General features: G+C 46.5%; 1 protein-coding gene across 6 annotated transcripts in view; it reads left to right on the top strand.

The window, feature by feature from the left end:
• LOC148033680 (uncharacterized) overlaps window positions 1-22,159 on the top strand; it is a 364,446-nt gene that overhangs the window by 134,643 nt on the left and 207,644 nt on the right. For all 6 annotated transcript variants that reach the window (XM_087681629.1, XM_087681628.1, XM_087681630.1 and 3 more), the window contains exon 12: window positions 15,579-15,823. In XM_087681629.1, the coding sequence (XP_087537755.1) occupies window positions 15,579-15,823 (245 nt within the window). The remainder of the gene's footprint in view (window positions 1-15,578; window positions 15,824-22,159) is intronic.

Below are 22,159 nucleotides of genomic sequence, written 5' to 3'. Positions count from 1 at the left end.
TGCCACGAGTAATCTTCCAGGCAGAATCCCCAAAACATACATGAAATCCTGCATCATCCAGCTGTCCTGCAGACATAAGACTGCGCGTAAGCGCAGGTACATGACGTACATCCCTAAGCAAAAATGAACTGCCAGTGGAAAACTGCAACTGAATATCACCCATGCCCACAATGTCAAGAGACCTGTCGTCTCCAAGTCTAACTGATCCAGATACAGTACGGTAAGAGTGAAACCACTCACGGTAAGGCGTCACATGGAAGGATGCACCTGAATCCAATAACCAGCACTGTGCATACATACTAGGTGTCTCAGTCAAGTGTGAAGCATCAGAAGAACTAGCTGCAAGTATAAACTCATCACCACCATCGGACTCCTCAGTCTGCGTGACATTAATTTCCTCAATCTTGACGCTGGACTTCGTAGGTACTATGCTGCGATCAGAGGACTTCTCCTGTACTTTATCTTTCCCCTTATCCTTGCGCAACTCATGACACTGTGGTCTAATATGGCCATTTTTTCCACAATGATAAGTGACATTTGCATTGCGCCCACGCGACTTACTACACGACTTGCCACCACGAGATTTAGACCGACCCTTCTGCGAGTCACGGCCTCGGCCATTACCACGGTCATACTTGTCATTCCTGCCTCTAACTGTCAAAGCATGACTACCACTAGAGGCATCCAAGTTTTTGCGATTTACCTCTTCCTGAAGAAGAGCACTCTCAACATCTGCCAATTTTAGAGTAGCACTAGAGGCACATAGGGCAGTGCAGAATACATCCCATGACTCATTCAGAGTCCCAAGCAAGAAAAGAGGAGTTACTTCTTCTCCAAAGGTGATATCCTGCGAAGTCAGGTTCTTCAGTATAGTATGGAACTGGCTCAAGTGAGCAGACATAGTCGCATTATCCTTCATGCGCAGATCCATAAGCTGCTTCAACCAGTACATTTGACTCGCCGGACTTTTCTTATCATAAAGATTCTTGATCTTATTCCATAGATCCCATGCACTCTGTGCTTCCTCAAATACATTATAATGTACCTGTTCAGTGAGAGATAATACAATCGTGGACTTGCATAGCTCATCAAGTTCAAGCCAGTCGTCATTGTCCATAGTTTCAGGCTGCTCCCCACTCAACCGAAGTGGCTTAATCTGAGATTTCTGCACCAAGACCTGCCAAATTTGACTCTTCCAGTAAGAGTAGTTGGTACCATCCAACTTTGTAATGTTAAAGATGGCACTATCATGCGAAGATGATGCCATTATGCAGGCTGAAAATGCCCAAACAGTCCAAAACTGCTTGCTGTTTTACTGCAGAAACTGCCCAAAAATGACCAAAACGGGGTCCAAAGGGCGAGCAAAGTGTGCCAAAAGTTGCTGCCCACTTAGTACTAGGTGCAGTACACAAAATCAGGATATTTCAGCATGAAAAATACGCCTCAGTCCACCAATAACTGCTTGCTGTAATAAATTGCAGGTATGCAGTCTAGAGAGCAAACTGTCCCAAAATAGGATCCAATGTCAAGCAAACAATGCTAGGTCCAAAGCCAGCATGAAACGGACATAAGCAAGGCCAATGACAGTGAAAAGAACATGAGCTCAACACCGAAGCATATCAAAATAACATCTGCCAGTGAAAGGCACACCTCCAGACACTCTAGGCAAAGTGTTCCTGTAACTGCCAAAACCTGACACAAATAGGTGTCTGCTCAAAGAGAGATCCAAATATGAGACTCAGCTCATAAGCATCCTGTGAACCAAGAGTACATCAATGCATATCCATAAAGATCGGAGTATGATCCCAAAGTCTCAATGCATATGTAGCTGCTCAAGACATAAACTGCTCCAAATACATGTAAGTGCTCCAATAGCATGCAATTGTCAAAGGTCAAGCAAGCATGTAAAATGCTCCCACTGGCACAAAAGGCGTACAAAGCGAGCTCAGAAGCTCAAACAACCGAAGAGAAAGCACCAGTGATAAGTGACCCTGTCAATGCATTAAGCGCATCCAAGAGAGCATGACATACATGAAGCACCGGTCGTATTAACCATGAAGCAATACATAAGCCCAAATAAGCTCTCGGTCAACTCAATGACATCCAAATAGCAACCAAGATCAGTGATCAAGTAAGCCGGGAATGCTCAAATACATCCAAATCCAAGCTCCAAATGTCGGTATGGCATACACGAACCAAATAGCATATGTCATGAACCAAGGCATGTAATGCAAAAGCCTAACTGTCAAGCAGAGACATGAGGCATAGGCGGTCCACGAGCATGCCAAGTCAGTCCAAATGCCAGTGAAGACGGAGCTAATGCGAAGCTCAAAAGCATCCCATAATCTCATACATATGCTCCAAGTTGTCCCCAAATGTCAGAGACATCATGCCAAAGCTCAAAGCATACATCCGGTATCGGTAGGTAAGTGCCAAAGCATGTAAAGTACCTTCAGCCCACTGTTATTCCAGCATGTATTTACTGTTCTAAACAATAGATTTCAGCCCCGAATTCAAGCCAAAATCATGGTCAAACCAAATGCATACATCCCCAATACATCCGGGTAGGAAGTAGATCGCATACGGGCATCAAATAAGGTAACCGGAGTAGAGTATAAGCATCAAAATGCCAATGCCAAGTGTGGCTGCCCTGTTTCCAGCACTGTATAACAGTAAATAACAGTCCCAAATCAGCCAATATTTCAGGCCAAAATCATGGCATAATCATGTGCATACATTCCCAAGGCACTAGGCATCATGTAGACCGCATACGGGCATCAAATAGCACAACCGGAATGGAGTATAAGCAACAAATGCTAATGCCAATGGTGCTGCCCTGTTTTCAGCCTGTTATGACAGTTTATGACAGTCCCAAATCTGAAGAGATCAGCCCCGAATGATCAAGACCAATGCCCAAAGCTTGAATGACATCAAACATGAAGTCTATAGCCCTCTTGATCAAGGTAGAGAGCAAGAAGCAATGGCCAAGTGTGGAGCTGAAGTAGATGAGTGCTCACAGCCTGGAAAAAAATAATGCAATCTGCCCTGTTGGTGCTGAACTTGCTGCTGCTCCACATGGGCTGAAAAGGGGGTAATGGGGGGCTCAAGAAGGGCCTATCAAAGGCCTATGACAAGCCTCTTTGAGCCTTGATAGGTGTAAGGCACAATATGAGGGGAATAAGCTTCAAGGGTTTGAAGCCATGGCTGCCCTTGCTGTTTGCAACCTGTAGACTGAAATAAAACCCTGAAAGAATGATGAAATACCTCAGTATCAATGCCTTGAAGGTGCCTCAATAGGTTGGGAAGGTGCTCGGGAAGCCGGGGAGTGATGGGAGCTCGGGGAGATCGGATATGGCTGCCGGGATGGAGATCCAATGCGTGAAGCGAGTCGATGCGAAGGTCGGGAAGCACCGAGTCGAGCTCGAGCAAGAGAATGCCAAGCTCTGATACTAGTTGAAAGGTGAGAAGGATCGAAGCTTGCACGCGAGCTATGGCGGGAGAGCAAGAGCAAGAAAGAGAGAGACAAGAAATGGGAACTCCAACAGTCACAATGTGTGACTGGGCATTCCTTTATTCAAACTGTCACTAAAAGAATAAAGAATAAAGTGACGTGACGGGCGCCCGCCACCTACAGTGTGCAGTGGCGGGTACTGTCAGTGTAGTAATACACGGGGCGGCACGGTGGAGGCGCCTTTACCCCCAACATATCTGGCGCCTTATTTCTGTATCTTTCGAGACACATACCCTACCCTTGTAGAGTAAATAACCATTATCAATGGATCCCCATTTTTTATTGCTTCCCATATGTTGGAATATGCCGGATCAACCTGGCATTTCCCTTTTAAAGATTCAAGCAAGTTGGAAGTGAACTGAGTAAAACTCAATTCATTAATGATGGGCATTTTGCTGAGTGCATTAGCTACTATATTATATTTTCCTTTTCTATATCTTATCTCATAGTCGAACTCTTGGAGGAGTTCGGCCCATTTGGCTTTACGCCCGTGTAAATCCGGTTGATCATTAAGCCACTTAATGTTTTCATGATCCGATAAAATCAAAAGTTTGGCACTATACAAACAGTGCCTCCATTTCTTCATTGCATGTACTATTGCATACAGCTCCCTCTCATAAACAGAATAATTCTGTTTTGCACGATCTAATTTCTTGCTTTCAAAAGCAACTGGTCGACCTTCTTGTAATAAGACCACGCCTATCGCCTTATCACTGGCATCAGCTTCAACCACAAATGGTTTATTGGGATCCACTATTAATAGTACTGGAGCTGTAGCAATAGCTACCTTAAATTTTTGAAAACTTTCATTTTGGTCTGTTCCCCAATTAAAACTTTTTCCTTTCCCTTTAAGTTGGTCTGTCATTGGAACAGCTATTTTGGCATAATCTCGAATGAATCTACGATAAAATCCAGATAAACCTAGGAAGATCTGCAGCTCTTCTAGGTTCCTTGGAGGTGGCCATTCAATAATTGCCCTTACTTTTTCTGGATCCATGTTGATTCCCTCTTTCTAGATAATATGCCCCAAATATTTGACCTCTTGTGCAAAGAATTCACATTTAGTTTTCTTCGCATAAAGGGAATGTGTTCTTAAGAGTTGGAATACTAATTGTAAGTGTTCCAAATGCTATTCCCTTGATTTACTAAAGATCAAGATATCATCCAAAAAGACTACTATAAAATGTCCTAGATAGGGCCGTAAAACACTATTCATCAGCTTCATAAAGGTAGCTGGTGCATTAATGAGGCCAAAAGGCATCACCAAAAAATCATAATGCCCGTATCTAGTACGAAATGCCGTCTTGGAAACATCTTGTGCCTTAATTCTTATTTGGTGATAGCCTGATCTTAAATCTACCTTTGTGAAGAATTTTGCCCCTTGCAATTGATCAAACAGATCATCCATTCTGGGCATAGGAAATTTATTCTTCACCATTATTTTATTAAGTGCTCTATAGTCAACACAAAGTCGCATAGAACCATCTTTTTTCTTTACCAATAAAATTGGTGAAGCCCAAGGTGAATTACTGGGTTGAATAAACCCTTTATCCAGGTAATCCTTAATTTGTCTTTCAACTTCTTGATGCTGTGTTTCACTTAACCTATACGGTGGTTTTGAAATTGGGTGTGTATCCTTATTTACATCAATTGGGTGATTTATATCGCCCCTATCTGGTGGAAGGCCACTTGGTAAATCAGAAGGAAACACATCTTTAAAATCATCTAACAAACTACTCAATTCATTATTAACATTCAACTCACAAACATAAGAAAATTGTTGCTTTATATTACAGAAAGTAAAAGTATTCTGTACAGGAAGAGACCATAGCATATATACCTCACAAACTTCCTTCTTTATCAGCTTCTGAACTTTAGTAGAATACAGCAAAGGATTATCAGATACTTCATGTTCACCTTGAATAACAAAAGTCTTACCATCCCTTTCAAATTCCAGTGTATTATGGTGATAGCTACGTTTTAAGGATGGTTCCAATCCCCATAGCCACTTCCTCCCTAGAGCAATATCAGCTCTTTCCATGTTCATTATTTGAAAATCGAGTTTGTCTTTATATTCTTGAATCTCAATTTCCAAATTGGATACCATTGTATTCCATATTTTATTGTCTTGGCCTTGCATCATACGAACAACATATTGATGCCCACTCTTTTGTTGGGGAAGTTTCAATTTTTTGACAAGTGCATAATTTATAAAATTATGTGTGGCAGAGTCATCAATCATGACTCTAACCCTTTTTCCAGCTATCAATCCATGTACTCTAAGTAAATCATGTGGCCCAAAAGTAGGCTGCCACATAGAAGTTGACATACAACACTTATGTTGTACATCCATGTGCAAGACCTCTAAAGATTTGTACTTTTCATGGCCCTTTAATTCTAAGGTCTGCACTACATGGATTTGTTTTTCTTTTCCCTTGCCCTTGTCCTTATCCTTTCCTTTGTCTTCCCCCTTTTTCTTTTGAGGGCAATTCCAAGCAGCATGGTTAGGGGATAGGCAATTGAAACACAACTTTTCTTTTTTGGCCTTATCAAAGTCATCAGGACTTAACTTTGGCCTCATATATGGTTTCTTTTCAAAAGGTTGTTTTTTACCCTTTAAAAATGACATTTTCCTTTTAAATTTACCCACAAATTTTGAGGTTTCCAATTTCTTAGACTTGGGCTCCGTATCAGTGAGACTAGTGAGTGTACCTGGACGCATACTATCTTCATGAATTAATGCAAATTTAATTGCCTCTTCCAGCGTCTTAGGTAAACTCTATTTTACTTCCTTTTTACAGGCTTTATCTAGTCCCCTAATGAATCCTCTTGTTTTTTGGAATTCATCTTTTCCTTCCAATTTGAGGATTATCTCACGATATTCCTCCAGATATGTCAGCAGGGGTCGTCCCTTTTGTCTGACATAATCCCAATCTTCCCAATTTCTTTCCATTTCATTTTCAGGAAGAAATTCTTTCAAAAAGACAGATTCAAATTGAGCCCAGGTTTCAGGTATTTTATTCGCCTCCTTTAAAGTTCGCCACCACTTATATGCTTTGGGCCCCAAAGTTAAACTAGCCTCCAGTGCTTGTAGATGTGGTGGGGTATTTTTTAATTTATGTAAATCTTTCCATTTTTGGAGGAAATTAAAGATTGTGTCTTTATTCCTATCTTTTTCCTCCCCGTAAAATTGAGGTGGTTTCATATCCTTTAGAACTGGATTATCCCTCAATTTATGATAAGGTTGGGGTTCCTTAGGATCTCGCATAGTCACATCTAAATCTTTCGATGAAGATGGGACATCCGAGGTTTCTATCTTATTTTTATCTCTTTCCAACAATAAAGTTAATTGAGATTTTATTTCAGTGAGTGTTTGAGTTAAAAATTCCATTTGAACCCCTTGAGCTTGCACACGAGCAGTAAGATCATCAAATTGCTCTCGTATAGCAAAAAATTCTTCCCACTATTCTTCTTGCATTTCTGGTTCTTGGGGATCTACCATAGGGTGGTCCCTAGAACTAGAACCTTCCATTATTTTCTCTTTCCCTCTTTTTGCCATTAATACACTGGAATTGGAAAGCAAAGATAAGAAATTTGCATACAAAGTAAAGTACTTCCCTGATTTTAATGGCAGGCAGTGGCTGCTGATTTGGAAAGAAACTCGAAGAGTAAGAAACAGATTTTATCTTCCCGGACAAAGTCGGTCAGGCCAAAAATGGAGCTTCTTTGCAGAACGACTAGTATTCAGCTCCCTTCTTTAATAATCACGCAGACCATCAATGCCCTTTTCCTGAATTTACTTTTTGCTGAACCTGTACTTGTAATATAAATACAGTCGAGGCTGAAAAGAAGTCCGAACACGCAGTCGACTGTTCCAACACGTATCAGAAAAGAACTTCAACTTCAGCCCGTGAAAAGGAGAAGAATGCGTGTCTTGTTGGTGTGTTCATGGAGGAGCAGGCGTGGGCAAGATTTGATGGCTCACGATCAGTTTACGCGTTTTTCAAATAGGCGTGAAAAAGTGGCTGCCCTTTGATACGTTACGTGACCAATTTTACACGTCACGTTAAGTTTTTTGTGACGTGTCACGTAGCGTTTGACTAGCAGTTCATGGTCCGTCGATTGGCGATTAAATAAATGGCGGGGCACTCGACGTTTGACCAACAGCTTTACGGGTCCGTCGCTGCCCGTTGACTGTCGACTGAATAGATCGCGGGCACTTCTGGCTTTATAGGTCCATCGCTGCCCTTTCGATGAAGATCTCCAGGAATCCTCACGGCTCTGATACCAATGATAGATGGCTTCGGAATAGACAGACAAAAACGATGAAAAACCCTGAGCACGAGTGATTCTTCTCCTCCCAACCACGCCTAGATAAGTGTTGGCACCTCTCACCCGTATTCCTTTGCCAGCCGTCGACTTTTCTGGAGTTCTACTATTCTTGGACTCTCTTACTCTCTAGGCTCCCCTTAACCCCGTTCGGGTGCCCAAGAGCCCGGACGGTCATTCTCGTGCTTGTTCCCCTAGATTTACCTTAATGTCACATTAAATCTCACTTTAATGTCAGATTCCATATTTATGACCTTAACGTGACATTAAATATCACTTTTAATGTCACAGTCATTAACTTGCTTACTGTTACAATATCAGATACCATATTTGTGTCCTTGACTCAAAAAATATTGCAAATTCCTTCCTCATCTATTATACCTCCACTACCTTGATTTTTTTGCAAATAAAATGTGGCTGATTATATTACTTAAAAAATCTGATTACAATGGAGTGCTCATGCTTAATAAACTAGCTGGAGCTGATGCAAAGTCACAAATACTTTATGTATACAAGCCTCTCAAGGCGGTCTGGGGGGGATGGGGGCAAGAAGCCATGGAGGAGGGGTGTATCGCCATCTAGGGCTGCCTACCTGCATCACGAAAAATAGTTCCTGGCCGGCCCAAGTATGCATGAAATGACAACGGAGCTCTTCACAAGCCCTGGACTCGCCCTGCACCTGATCCCAATCGCCGCAGAGGGAGTGGATGATGGAGGTCCACAGCTCTGCTAAGGTTGCTTGTACTGAAAATCTCTCTCCGCCGGAAGTCTTCTGACACCGCGCCCTCCAGATATGCCATCCAGTAAGACTCTCTATGATCTCCCATACCTTAGAGCGGTCTGCCGTGGGCTCCAGTACCTGACGGATGGGTAGAGCCTCCAAACCGATCACTGCGCAGGACCCTGCCTCGATGATGAATATCGTGTCCTGCATCCCGGCCTCATACAAAAGGTGACGGCCCTGGCTGACTGCCTGCCAACAGAAAGCTTGCCATGAGTACATCCAAGCCTAGGTGCTATACGGCGAAGGATGCGGCATGCTCCTCTCCACATGAGCTCTCCACATGAGCTGCGCCTCCTCACATGACCAAAGGTAGTGCTTTGGGGTTTTAATGCCACCAGCCATAAGAAATACGATACCCTCCTCGGCCTCTAGCTATATCATAGGCGGCGCTAGAAGGTCCGTCGGAATGGCTCCGTGATGTTGTGCTCCGCCCAGTACTCGCTACATGACGGCACCCAATCCATATCCTCCTCCATTAGTACGTGTTTGCCTAGAACGAGTCCTTCCATACTCACCTCGTAGGCTGCGTATCTGCTCTCCTGAAAAGCGAGGCTGGTGCACTTGGAAGAACTCCTTGCATAGTGTATCTCCCTTCCGCGCCCAAAAAGCTGCTGAGGTGCGGAAAGAGAATTTTGAGTGCTTGTCCTCTAGGCCAGTAATGGCTGCTGGTGTGTGTACCTCCTGTGCGTGGAGGGTGGGATCCCCTGGTGTCTCCTGTAATAATCTCTGCGTGGCTGCAAGGTCCCGTCGGAGTGCTCTCTCCTCCTCCTAGATCTGCTGCCTGGCTTGTATGGCTGCCTCTTGGCAGATTTTGCTCAGCTTGGCTAGGGCCTCTGCAACCTCCTCTGCGATCCGGTCCCTCCTGCCCCACTCCTTGGTCCAAATTTGCTCTATCTGTCTCATTACCTCCTCCCTCCTATAGATCGAGTCAAGCTCATGTGTCTAGGGCAAATGCTAGGGGATCTAGTGCGAGAACCGGGCAATGATTGGACAATGTGGTGCCAGCCAACTGCCCAATCTAGCCTCCACGAGAGCCATCCCACTCTCCCACATAAAACCTACCACTCCAACAGGACTCCACCTAGCCGCCTGTATCCCCAAGAGAAGTCTAGCGACCTCTCCCTCCTGTGTAAGGCAGGGTTTCTCCAGGAATCGCGTGCTCCTACTGCCAGTAGAAAGACCTTTCATGCCTCCTGCTCCTCCCCAACCTTGCCGTGGTAGTTTTGACCTCTGCCCTGCTGGCCCTCCAAATCTTCCAGGTTGTTGAAATCTCCTCCAACGATCGAGGAGTCCATCTCTGGGAGTCCATCCACGATCTCCACCCGGAACCTGTTGCATGCCCTAACCTCCGTAGGGGCATAGACATTGAGGACTCCAAGGCACAAGTCCCCAATATCCAATATGATCCATAGAACCGTCCCTGTTGCTATCGTCCCGTGGTTTCGAACATAGGCGGTGAGACTCGGGCCAATAGAGGCGCATACCCCTGTACTCCTGCTGTGGGCACCTATGGCATGCTCCTAGTAGGTGTGTAAGCTGCCCAGGAGTACCTTCCCAACCCGTTGGGCCTGGGTGGGAGATAGCTTGTGCTCCTGTAGAAGTAAGATGTTGATCTGTCCAACAAGGGCAGGCTACAGCTCCTGCCAAACAATCAACTTCTTGGAACCCCGTGCCCCACTGGTGTGGAGACTATTCACATTTCAGGATGCAAGGTGTAAGCTCATGGGGAAACTTGCAACTGACCAAACATGCATCTGTTCGGTGTGGAGGCTGCTGACGAGGAGGAACAACTATGGGGCATGCAAGTACTCTTTGCCGCAGGTTTGGACGGCAAACTCCAGTCCCCCATGGTAGCCTTCGGCCGACGAACCAAAGGAGTGATAGATGCTCCAGGTGGTACTATCAATGCGTCTACCAGCCATGCTGAGAGTTGTGACTCTGTACACTGGTAGAAACAGGCCGCCTGTGCTGGGGGCCACTCGATCACATCCCTCAAAGCTCTCCACTGTTGGGGGGCTCGAAAGATCATGCTCAAGTGTGATACCTCGGCTCCAGCCCACGAGTTAATGTTCATCATGCAACCAAGCCACTAGTATGCAGACAGTGTTACATCCATTAGGAGATGTGGTTCGCCACACTTGACTCTTCAACTCCTCAATCTGTGGCATCGTCCAATCTCTTGAGTGAGAGGATTGAAGGAAAAAGGTGTAGTTTGGTCCATCTGGTGGTGCTAGTAGATGGACCTTACCCCTCCTTGACTTACGAACCACGAAGATCCCCACCTCTAGAGGTAGTGGAAACTCTTCGTGCTTTGCAGCTCTCAGATAGGACCATGGGCCACTGCGGAAGAACTCCTGTGGCAATAATTGTGCCTGTCTCGGGAAAGACTGGCGGACAGCAAGGGTAGATGAGCTGGTGAATGTGTGGGAGGGGGAACACTGCTGGTGCGAGGAGGATGTGGGCATGTGTGGCTCATTGCCACCTGTGGGAGGAGGGGGGTTGGGTCCGGCGGGGATCTCCTGAAATGGGTGCAGATCGGGGGGGTGCTCGGCACGGGGGGTGGTGGGGGGGGGAGAGGATCGAGGGATGGTCGGAGGTACGTGGCAAGTGTGGGGGAGGGTTGGTGGCCCTGGAGGGGGGCTGCTGTGGGCCAAGGTTAGTGGGGGGAGCCTGGGAGGTGGGCGGGGGGGTGGATGTGGGGGCTGTGGGATCTCAAGTGGGGTAGTTTGTGGGGCGGGTAGTGGCTGTGGGGGACCTCGGTCTTGCCGAGTGGTGTGGGCAGGGGGGGGTTGCGGAGTGCGCTGCCAAGGGGGCGTTGCTCGCCCTCTTGCTCCCTATTGTCGGGGCGGCTTCTGGGAAGCTGGCTGCAGCCCCCCATGCCATCGCCCTCTCTGTCGTCTCTGAACTAGTGTGAAGCCGTTAGCGTCCACCTGCGAGCCTATGTGCGGAGCCACTTTGGCTCCAAATCGCGTACTTTTGCTGCCTGATGCCCAAAGTCGTGGCAGCGTAGGCATTGCCCTGGTTGCCCAGTCACAATGACCTACTGCCTAAAGGAGTGACCTCTTGCCTTGATCTCAAGGCACTTTGGGATACACTTTGTGTCTTTCACGGCCACTCGTACCTTTGGGACTCCTGCAACTGCCAGTGCATCCGTGAAGAAGGCAAGGAGAACTGTGCCGAAGAGTTGTCCAAAGTCCTCCACTAATTGGCGGTACTCTACCGCCAGTCCCGGGAAAAGTAAAGTGACTGGGTGTCTGAGAAATTTGTTGTGGAGCGCAAATGACTCCACAGTGAAGCCCCTATATCAAGGAACCATGTAGATGACCCCCTTTGTGGAGGCATAGGGCGAGCTCTCCACTAAGTCACGAGCTGCATCCGCGGAGGTGAGTCGAACCATGAGAATCCCTTAGCCCATGAGGACTACCTCCACAATATGCGTTGTGCCAATGCGCAACGTGGAGTGGAGCCAATCCCGCAGCTGGGCCCTCGATGGGGAATGTCCACCGACTTGACCAAAGATTGCGGTTTCTTTTAGCTCCAGCTCTGTGGCACGAACTGCTAAGAGCTGTTCCTCGGAGAGGATGTTGAGCAAGGTGTTTGACTGGGGGGCACTCGCAGAGTGCGCCGGTGTCAAACCAGAGGTTTCCATTGTGCGTCCCTACTGAGAAAGGTGCCGATCACACTGCTGAACTGCCCAAGGGGGGGGGGGGGGGAGTGTTGCTGCAAATGGAGGGAGCAACCGGAGGGGGGGGGGGGGGGGGTGGGTGGTGTCGATGAAGAGGGGGGAGGGAGGGGTTGTGTTTTCTGACAGTGATGGAGGCACCGGGTGCCACAAAAGATGTTTCCAGACTGAAGTCGCGCGGGTGAGGGGCCTGGAGCTGCCGGTTGAAAGGGATGGGGACAGCGTGGGAGTTGGGGGGACTGGGCATCAGATTTGGGAGGAGCAGAGGGGTCAGAAAGGGGGGACAACAGAGAACGTTAGGTTGGGCGTTTGATTGGGGGTCAGGGCAGGATTTGGGGGGTGGAGGGGGGACTGGGCGTCAGATCGGAACCAGGGCAGAGGGAGGTTGGCACGAAGAGGTTTTACTGGCAGAGCCAGAGCTGGGGGGGGATGGGTGTGGGGCAGTGCTGTGGGAAGCAGCTCGATGGTGCGACAATCTGGCGGGGGGGAGAGGCACAACACGTCGCGGGAGGGGACAGGCGGGCAGAACGGTTGGGTTGTGGGGGGGCGTTGTGGCGAGTTAACAGGAGAGACGGGGGTTGCGGGAGTGCGGTGGCAGATCAGCGATGACGAGCGACGGAGCTTCCACTACCTTGATAAGATTGATTTACTTTCTTCATGATGTACCTTCTTTCGGATTTCATATTTTATCAAGTACCAATTATTGTGCCATATTCAGCTCTTGTTTTGCTTCAGGCAGTTTTGTATATGGCTTCTATTAATGGTTCACTGGAAACAACATTCACAGGGTCTTCTTCTACCTCCCTATCCCAAAAAAGAGGGGAGAGAAAAGACTGTTTGAGCTCCCTCACCATGTTCTAAGTTTATAGACTCTTGCAGTTGTGCTGCCTTGCCTTACCTGACCTCCTTTTCATTCCTTTACTTTCACCTGCTCTCCCTACTTCTACCAGATCTTGCCTTGTCAGCTCCACCTTCACCTTCCTCCCCACTGGACTCCTCTTCATTCCTTCCCCTTCACCTGGTCTCCCCACTCCTACTGGAACTTGCCTTGCCAGCCCCACCTTCATCTTCCTCCCTGCCTTGCTCCTAATCATCAGCCTTCTGCCTGCCAGATGCTTCCAGGGGCATTAGTTCTTCAAATTGCTATTCACCCTGTACTGTCCACTGTGAGTTCCTCCAGTTGTTGCCAGCTGCCAACATGTACTGAAACAAGATCTTCATATGTGGCTGCATGGGAGTGGGATATTTTTCCTTACCAAAGACCCAATCAAAGGGATGCAGCAAAGGTCCTACCACTGCTCTCCAAATGTCAGACAAGAGGGATCAGATCTTTCAGCCTAACAGGCACGAAATAAATCTATGGCAGGAAGATTCCACACTAGTACAACAAAAGATACAGCTGCCAATCAAAATACGGCACCTAGAAAGAGCCAAGGCAAGGGGCAAGCCACTTGCCAGCATTTCCCAAAGAGAAACTTTGCATTTTAATAAAGTCTTATTGAGCCACCCTTCCATAACAGTCAATATTCACCATGCCTTGCTTTTATGTAATCCCCAGCATTATTTCCATAGACATTTGCAGCTCCCTATAATCATTACTTCATGGCAGTTTGTGCTATTGTAATAGTGCCAGCAACTTTGTTGGCTGCACAAATATTAGGTTCAATTACACCTCCCTATGCATGCAATGGAAATCCTTGCTCCATCATCACAGCAGCTTGCACCTGCCTCCAAGCCTACAAAATAGCATGTGTTTCTTAGCCAAAATGAACTTTGGTCAGTAAGAGGTATAGGATTTGAGTGCTCAGAAACATTAGTATTTGGCAGGATTACTAGACACAATATCCTGCTCTTAATTACATGACTGGCTTCAAGCATACTAACGAGTGTATAATGATGACATGCATGTGGACATGACTTGTAGATGCCATTTTAGGTGTTCAATGTGCCAAAAAGGGGCGTGCATGACAAAATTAGGCATGACCAAAATCGAGGCTGTACCAATATCTCTAACCTTGGCTGGTTTAGGTCGTTTCTTATGCTCTTGGAAAGAACTTTATGTATGCCCTCCCCTTATCTAAGAAAGCAGTTGCCGAGGCAACTTGGATAAGGCAGGACTGCCCTGAGGATGATTTGTGGTTTCATGTCAAGTGACTAGCCATGTCCACCGAACCATATGAAAGTGTCACTCGGTTAGCTTCTAGAGAGTTTCTAGTGCATAGTGGGAGGTTAATGGGGAGGGTACTGCCAATGTGTATTCTCCATCTTTGGATCACGGCATCCATTGTGGGCATAATTATTTTTCAATGAAAAGAACACCTTAGAAAGTATCCCTGATGTAAAATTAAAAGTACAAAATCAGCCCTGTAAGGGACTTCTCTAAGTACGTAAATACAACAGCTGGGTAAACCACAAGTCTGCTGGTCTGTATAACCAGACCATATGTGACTCAAAAGTGGAAGATGGTGCGTCCCATATCCCCATAAAAGCATCTCTCCTGTATACACTTACAGGCACCTTGCAATCTCTCCCATCTCCCACAGAGTGTACGAATAATTTCTGTCCAGATCCTTATAGTTGCTACAATGCCCTTAAGGATAATGATATGATACTATGGTTTCTACAATGCCCTTATGGTTTCTCTTTATGCTGTATATTCAATATGAGACTGAAAATTAATCCAGCTGTCACATGCACTACCATTGTCTAAGGATGCTGAGAACAAAAGCTAAGACAGATACCTCCAAGAGCTTGTCTTATGAAGGTCTGGTGGTTAATTCCATAACAGATGTCAAAAAGAGAAGAGTGTGGGGGAATGCATGAATAAGAGCGAGGAGCTTAGAAGAAATAGAATTTTACTTGAAATGTGGTTAGGGAGAGCAGGGGTTGAGATGCATGCATGTGTTCTTGAAGGCCTTGGTTGGTGCCAAGGAGCCTTGCTCAATCTCTATGGATGCTATAATAAAACCTCAACATTTAATGACCCCATTGAGCTGAATTCCTGCTTCTTGGAAATTGTAAATTGTTTTAGATTCAATATTTTATTTACCTGTTTAAGCACATTGAAAATTTGTTCATTAGAATGGAAGTTATTACTTGTAGAATGGCTCAATATTTTCAGATTCAGAAAATACTGCTTTTAAGAAATGACTGGGAAACTGTAGTTTCATACAAAGATAGTGATTGAGCTACCTGCACATTTAAAAATTTTCAAAGTCAGTTTGAGCAGTTAAAGTGACAATTGGAGTAATGCCTTGGCATGCTTCATTCAGGTGAAGAGAGTCGCATTTCCTAGGTTCTTTTTCCTTTCAAATGATGAGATGTTGGAGATTCTTTCAGAGACAAAAGATCCTCTTCGTGTTCAGCCCCATCTTAAAAAGTGCTTTGAAGGTATTAACACTTTGCGATTTGAAAAAAATCTCGACATAACAGCAATGATATCTGCAGAAGGGGAGGTAGTAGCACTCACAGAAAAGTTTAATCCAAAGACTGCGCAAGGGGCAGTTGAGAAATGGCTCTTACAGGCAAGTTCCACACTTATTTCTCAAATTAGATAAGTGCAGTGCTGTTTATGTGATTATTCACAACTTTAAAGTAGAGAAGAGTTTGAATGATATAATTAGCTACACTTTTTTTTTTTGCAATTTTAGAAAAAATGAGGAGCTTAAGCTGCCTCATAATCTAGGGGGATGGTAACGTTGACATTTTTTAACACTGGCTGTTTGTTCAATCCTCATAATTGATAGAAATCTCTACGTAAAGGGAAAGAGAAAAGGTTCATTGCTCCCTTTCAAGAGCTTTCCCTCTTATTTCTCAAATCTGGTAAACGTTACATGCTTACATGCTTTTAACTTCCCCACCCTCTAGCTATTTGTTGGAGCCTCATGACTGATAGAAGTACCCACTCACAATAGGGCTCAGTCGCTCCCATTATTCTCTTGAAAAGAAGCAGCACTTCAATGCTCCAAGCCTTTCTCATAGTGATTTGTGGTTGCTGTCCTTTTGTATGTGTGAGCGTACTTATTGTAGGGAACTCCAATGCCTGCACGGCCAGCCAGTGGGCCCCATCAGATGCCGTATGTGAGGAGTTGGACATAGAGGAGGTGAGCCTTACTAGACCTCAGGGGTATGACAAATATGATGGTATATGTGATACATCTCATGGATCAAGGAGGAACACACAGCCTTGCCAGTGCCCTTTCCCTAATATTAATGTGGATCTTACTAGCAACATCGAACTCTAACATGTGAGCCCATTTCTTTTCACCCCCTTCCCTTGGCTCCGAGAGCCTCGTCACACCACTCCATCCTTCTTCCACATTAGCATGTTTTATATTTCAAGGAAAATATCTATTGAGAGCATATTGGAAAGAAAAGGAAGGGACTAAGTACATCATAAATACAATAGCTTCGTAAACAACTAATCTAGTGGGCTGTAATGCTACATGTATGTGACTCTAAGTGGAAGAAGGTGCCAAATTCCCATGTTTATAGAAAAGCATCCACACAATCATGTTGATGTCAGCGATTGTCTGACTGTAGAATGGCAAATCCTAAAGTTCTGATGGATGAACATTTTACATGCTAGAGACCCAGTATTTCCCTTGATAGAACACATGTTTAATGGAACCCTATTTGAAGGGTTTTTCTTTATTTGGGACATTGAAACCATAGTACCAATCCATAAAGCAAGATTTCCCATCAATGCATCTGTACTAAAGGGATTGGGAATGGTTTTCAAGTTTGATTTGCTACTGCTATGATCCAGACTTAAACATTAGTATCTGCATGACTTGGCCTTATTGACCAAGGTTATATTAAAGAAAAATAAGGCAACCTCGTCTTCAAAGGCCTACTAAAGACAGAGAGGCCACACCATCAGAGGGTGGACATGCTTATGTTGGGGAAGGTTCTCTTCAGAGATAGATACTACAATGGGGGAGTGGTTCGCCTTTCTTGAGCTACCAGTCAGTCTAAAAGATAGAGCCTTTTGTGGCATTAGAGGGGCTAGAGACAATGAAAAGCATTAGGGAGGTGGCACCCCCTGCATGGAGGAGACATTGTTCTTGTGGTGGTGGCTATCAGTATAGGGAGTGTGTTTACCTTCTTAGTACATGAGGATGAAAAACTTGGGAGGGAACATTTGTATCAATTAGAGTTCACAGGATGCTTTTGGTGGAGGATTAGGATTGTGGGTGGTCATTGTGATAGGACATAGTATTTAGACTGTGATGTTTAGACATGCATGATGGATGAGTGGAGATATTGGCCATATAGAAGGCCTCTTTAGTGACTATAGGGGGACCCTAGGGAATGGCTTTGGAGAGAGTCATTTTGCAAAGATACCTAGGGAGACCTACTTATTTGGATACACCACTTAGATTGGGGAGGAGGATCAATATGAGTAGGATTAAAGTGACGCTAGTAGTGACTCAGCATTGGATTTCCTTGCTGACTTTTGGAGAAGATTGGAGGTCAACTTTTAACCTAGAAAGATTTCACTCTTTCTATGGTTATTAGTGCACATGAGTGTACTAGTTGGTAGTTGGATTGGCTATGGAAGAGACCTTCTCCCATGTGTTTGATGTGGAGAGCTAGAGTAGACACAAAGACACATTGCTAGAACCCATAAGATAGTATTTTATGGCAGAGTAAAGTCCATCATTGTGGCTTGTCATTGGGGACAGTTACATGAGTCACAAAGAGGCCTAGCTTGTGAATATGAGGATGTATAAGTGAGTCATGCCTATCTCATCACGGGCAGCTCAAGTGAAAGGTGGAAAGGATGAGCAAGAGTGTGAGTACAAGCGGAAGTGAGAAGCAAGAGCTATGGAGGTTGGAGCAAGAAGAGAGAGCAAGACCATATGTGGAAAATCCAATAGTCACAATGTGTGACTTGCCTTACCTTATTCTATTGTCATAGTAAGAATAAAGAATAAAGTGACAATGCTAGGTGGCCACCACCTACAATGTACAAGTGTGCGGGCGGTAAGTACAAGATAAATGTAGGTGGCTAGGTACGGAGTCCCCAACAACCTCCCACTTAAAGGCGAATGATGTAGCTAGTAAGGAGAAAACAAGAAAGGAAAAGTGACAAAGTACAATGTGTACATAGAAGTACAATTGGATGAGGCATAGACTTCCATCTCAATCTACGCCCATAATCTTCCTAAGGTATAATGTTCCACTAGGACACTGTTAGTGATCAGATCAACAAGATTCTCATCTCTAGAGATCTTGACAAGCTCTATCTGCTTGTCCTCAACTACCTCTCTAATAAAGTGGCAACGGATGTCAATATGTTTGGCTTTCGTATGAAAGACCAGATTATGTGCCAACTGGATGGCACTCATGGAGTCCAAATACAATATAGGAGTCATATCTGTGATACCAAGGTTTGCAACCAAGCGATCTACCAACCATAGAGCCTCCTTGCAAAGCTTCAATGGCTGCAATGTACTCAACCTCGTTAGTAGGCAACATAGTGCATTTCTACACCCTACACCCTACACATCCAAGAAACAACACCTTCAACAAAGATGAAGACATAGCCAAAGTTGGACTTCCTACCATTTGCATGTCTTGCATAATTTGAGTTTGTGTAACCCATGACTCTAGTGTCCTGGCGGCCATAGCAAAGGCACAAGTTTGCAATGCCCTTAAGGTATCTCATGATACCCTTCATGATGTCCCAATGTCACTTGCTAGGTGTCACTATATAGCGAGCCACAACTCCCACTGCAAATGCTATGTTTAGTGGCTATCATGACATACATCAAGCTATCCAACGCAGATGCATACGAAGTCTTGGCTATCTCAGCCCTCTCATCATGTGTGTGGGGATAATCAGCTTGACTCACTCCTTGAGCTCCATCCAGAAAACATAGGGGTCCAGTCGCCAAGTCTTCCCCTGAAGACCCACCACCCAAATCCTCCTCCAGACGTCCCCCCTCCTGAACGACAAAGAAGGTCCCCTGGGGAGTGCCACCCACTGTACCTGCCACCTAAAGAGGGATGCCTGCTGGAGAGAACCTGGCTGCCCATACCTCCCCGGCCTCTATTGGTTCTCATATCGGGGGGGCAAGCCACTCCAGAGGTATTGCTGTGTCTATCTCTCTTCTTGTCAACTCCACTCCTCTCGCGCACCTTGATACTCGCTGTAGCTCCTCCTTGTCTGCCATCCTGTACACCTTCCGCCATGTCCTGATGGAACGAGCCGGGCCGGCCTCCCACCCAGCCCACTAGATGTGGGGGTGGACACCTATCTGTGCCCCTTCCCTATCTTTGACCTGGAGGTTCCAGATCACCAGCTCACGGTCTATTTCTTCCTGGCAACCCGGGGGGCTCTCGATTAGGGCCTTATGGAGGCCCTGCCACACGCGGAGTAGGCTCCGCAGGAAAGGTGATCTGGGTGGGGTAATCTAGGCTGAAGTGAAGATCCATCTCAGGGACAGCCTCCACTCCCCGCCAAGCCTCGGTTTACAGTCCTGAAGGCCCTCCTGCAGTAAGACCTGAAAGGCGGGCAGACCTGGAAGAGGTCCATATTCTGATATTCTGGGTCTATGATCCCAAGCCCTCCCTCTAATCGATGTCGTATGATGGTCGCACCAAAGGAAATTCTGCACCAGGCGGCGAAGCTGCCCTACGCACGATGAGGAGAAACACCAACAGGAGGCAATGTACCAGGCCGTCCCTAGGAGGACCCGGTTAACCACCAGGGCTTGACCGGCTAGTGAGAGGCAAGCCGTGCTCCAGTAGGTCAGTTTCCTCCTAATAGACTCTAGAACAGGAAGAAATTGCTGAGCAGGAGTGATATCAAGTCCCACGTGGAACCCTAGGTATCGGACGGTCTGCCCTCTGCTCACCCATCTAAATCTCAAGTGGACGCCCCACTCCATGCTGGAGTCCGGGTTTGTGAGAAAACCAACCGACTTCGGCCAGTTGATTTTCACACCCGCTATAGCGCAAAACACATCAAGAGCCAGCCTCATTCTTTCCAGCATCACCTCATCGTCCTCTATGTAGAGACCTGTGTCGTTGCATACTCTGAGTCTAACAACTCAGTCTCCTCTCTCACTGGAAGTCGAAGGCTGCGTAGTCCGCTCACACGTGACCTGAGGAAATGAGACATCGCCTCTGCGAAGAGTAGGAACAGGTATGGGGCTAGGGGATAGCCCTGTCGGACCGATCTCTCCAGCCGGAACTCCTCCCCTCGCCTTCCGCCTATGAGAACCCTGCTGGTGGCTGATCTGTACAGGCCAGAGACCCCGCGAATCCAAGAGTGAGGAAATCCCAACTTCACCATGGTACCCTCTAGGAAATCCCAGTCCACCTTGTCATAGGCTTTCTCGAAGTCCAAGAGTAGTACTGCGAGTCTCTGCCTATTGTGCTAAGCCCACTCTGTCGCCTCAAAGAATGTAAATACATTGTCTAGGATGCTCCTATCTTGGACAAAGCCTGTCTGTGTGTCATGAACGATATCTCGAAGCACATGACATAATCATCTACCAATCATCTTTGCCAGAGCCTTATAGGCCACTGACAATAAGGTGATTGGTCTCCACTGGGATAGCTTCAACCGGTCTCCCGGTTTCGGGAGAAGACTGATAAGGCCTACCGAGAGCCTCCCTGGCATCTGTCCTGAGGTGAAGATCTCTTGGAAAGCCATCAATAGGGGATCCTTCACCACCTCCCAGTAGGTAGTGAAGAAGGCCTTAGAGAGGCCATCGTCCCCCAAGCATTTTTGCCCATCCTGTGTATGGAAAGCCTCCTCTAATTCCTTCTCTGTGAAGGGGACTAGGAGGGCGTGTCCTGTCTCCTTTATGACGAGGGACGGGATGTGATCCCATACCTCTTGTCTGCATCTCTGTCCTCTAATTGAAGCTGTCTCCTGTTGGAAGAGGCGTGTGTAATAGTCGGTGGAAATCTCCATCACCTCATCAAGGCTAGAACAAGTCCTCCCATACTGGTCCCTAAGGCTGCATATCTACTCTCCCGCAGTGCGGGGCTGGTGCACCTGGAAGAACTCCTTGCACATCGTGTCTCCCTTCCGCGCCCAAAAGGCTGCTGAATTGCAGAAAGAGAACTCCGAGCGCCTGTCTTCTAGGTAAGCAATGGCTGCATGCGCGCGCACCTCCTGTGCGTGGAGGATGGGGTCCCTTGGTGCCTCTTGCAAAAATCTTTGCGTAGCTGCCAGGTCCCGCCGTAGTGCTCTCTCCTCCTCCCAGCACTGCTGCCTGGCCTGTAGGGCTGCCTCTTGGCAAATTTTGCTTGACTCGGCTAGGACCTCTGCAACCTCCTCTGCTATCTTGTCCCTCCTAACCCACTCTCTGGTCCAGATCTTCTCTATCTGTCTCGACACCTCCTCCCTCCTATAGATGGAGTCAGGGATCCAACAGGATCGTGTATCTAGGGTGGATGCTGGGGGATCAAGTGCCAGGAGAACCGGGCAGTGATCGGATAGTGTGGTGCCTACCAACTGCTCAATCTGGCCTCTGTGAGAACCTCCCCACTCTCCCACATAAAACCTGTCCAAGTGCTCCAGCAAGGCTCTGCCTAGCCACCTGTAACCCCAAGAAAATTCCAACTACCTCTCCCTCCTGTGGAAGGCAGGGTCTTTCTAGGCATCCCGTGCTCCAACTGCAAGCAAAAAGACCTCCCATGCCTCCTGGTCTTCCCCTACCATGCCCTGGTAGTTTCTTCCTCTGCCCTGCTGGTCCTTTGAAGCCTCTAGATTGTTGAAATCTCCTCCAACTATCCAAGAGTCCACCTCTGGGAGTCCATCTACAATTGCCACCCAAAACCTGTTGCGTTCCCTAACCTTCGTAGGGGCATAGACACTTCCTGCCACTAT

The sequence above is a fragment of the Lygodium microphyllum genome, chromosome 7, assembly GCF_053477565.2.
Source record: "Lygodium microphyllum isolate KBCC chromosome 7, Lygodium_microphyllum_v1.1.10, whole genome shotgun sequence".
NCBI lineage: Eukaryota > Viridiplantae > Streptophyta > Polypodiopsida > Schizaeales > Lygodiaceae > Lygodium > Lygodium microphyllum.
Note: the sequence above shows the minus strand (reverse complement) of the source record. Positions and strands in the feature narration are given on the sequence as shown.